The 1,242-nt window shown below is 47.8% G+C and overlaps 1 protein-coding gene across 1 annotated transcript in view; it reads left to right on the forward strand.

Moving 5' to 3' along the window:
- The window catches only part of EWSR1 (EWS RNA binding protein 1), a 22,816-nt gene that overhangs the window by 1,751 nt on the left and 19,823 nt on the right, over positions 1–1,242 (forward strand). The window contains exons 2-3 of the mRNA XM_029964899.1: positions 261–330; positions 550–601. Of these exons, the coding sequence (XP_029820759.1) occupies positions 261–330; positions 550–601 (122 nt within the window). The remainder of the gene's footprint in view (positions 1–260; positions 331–549; positions 602–1,242) is intronic.

Here is a 1,242-nt window from a genome sequence, read left to right on the forward strand (position 1 = left end):
GGTTGGAAGCCTCAGAAGCCTCAAATCCCCATTTTCCCTTTGTTCCAACCCCAATCCCACCCTCCCTTGGGATCCATCCGAGGTGCCAGTTAAATTGGGGTCATTTGAGATCAAACAGCGGCAACAATGAGGGGAAGAGAGGTTTTGTTTCCCCTCCAAAAAAAGGCCTGAAAAAGGGCATTTCCCTTCCACCTTGGGGAAGCTGGAATTCCAGCAGGCAATTCCAGCTGCTGTGCTCTTCCACTTTTAATTTTATTAAGCCTTTATCGACCTTTTTTCCCCTTTTCTTGCAGATTACAGTACCTACAGCCAAGCTGCAGCTCAGCAGGGGTAAGTAGCTTCTCCTCCCTCTTTTCAAAAAGATGCCATAAAAATAAGTGATAACTGTGCTTTAGGCTTCACTCAGGTATGTTTATAAACCCTCAGGCCTTCCCTGGAGCTTTTAGATCCTTTAGAATTCCAGCAGAACCCATTTGTCTGCGGGGAAAAATTGTTTTGTGATGCAGATTCGGGGCGAGATTATAAAATGTCTTTACATTCATTCCACAGCTACAGCGCCTATGCACCTCAGCCAGCTCAAGGATATGCACAGACCACCCAGGTAAACCACGGGAATGGGGTGGAATCAATCCTGAGCCACCTGTTTTCCAGGAAAACCCCACGGGGTTCTCCCAAGCAGGGGAAGCTCCGTCGAAATCCGGGGTTAAAAAGTCATTTCGTGGCAGCCTAAACTGCTCTAAGTGGAAATATAACCTCCACTGTCCCCCTTTTTGTGTTCATTTGTCCAGTCCTGGTCCCATAAAAGCCAAATTTTCACTTGGTGAAAAAAAAAAGGGGGGGGATTTGCCTTTTGGGAAGGTGCAGAATTGGCCAGAGGAGAGGAGGGAGTTGATTTTTTGTTGTTCTTGCTGTTCATCCTCTCTCAGTTGGCTGGACTGATAAAAAACCCCACGATGCTCTTGAAGAGATTTAACTTAATGCTTATTTTTAACCTTTAGAATGCAAGTTACTACAGCCACATTTGTCTCCAAACTCCAACCATGTTCCCAAAGGTAAATCTTTGTCCTCCAAAAGTCGCCCTAGGGTCAGATCTGCCCTCCAGAGGAGGGAGGCAGGGCCAGGCTGGGCTTTTGGGGCAGCTGAGAGGAAGGTGAGGGTGACTTTGGTGTGAGATAAGTGCTGGGAGACACTCGTTGGAGGAGCTGCTGCCAGCTGGAGGTGAGAGGGAAGGGCAGGAACAGG

The sequence above is a fragment of the Manacus vitellinus genome, unplaced genomic scaffold (genome assembly GCF_001715985.3).
Source record: "Manacus vitellinus isolate BGI_N305 unplaced genomic scaffold, ASM171598v3 scaffold_84_pilon, whole genome shotgun sequence".
Classification (NCBI taxonomy): domain Eukaryota; kingdom Metazoa; phylum Chordata; class Aves; order Passeriformes; family Pipridae; genus Manacus; species Manacus vitellinus.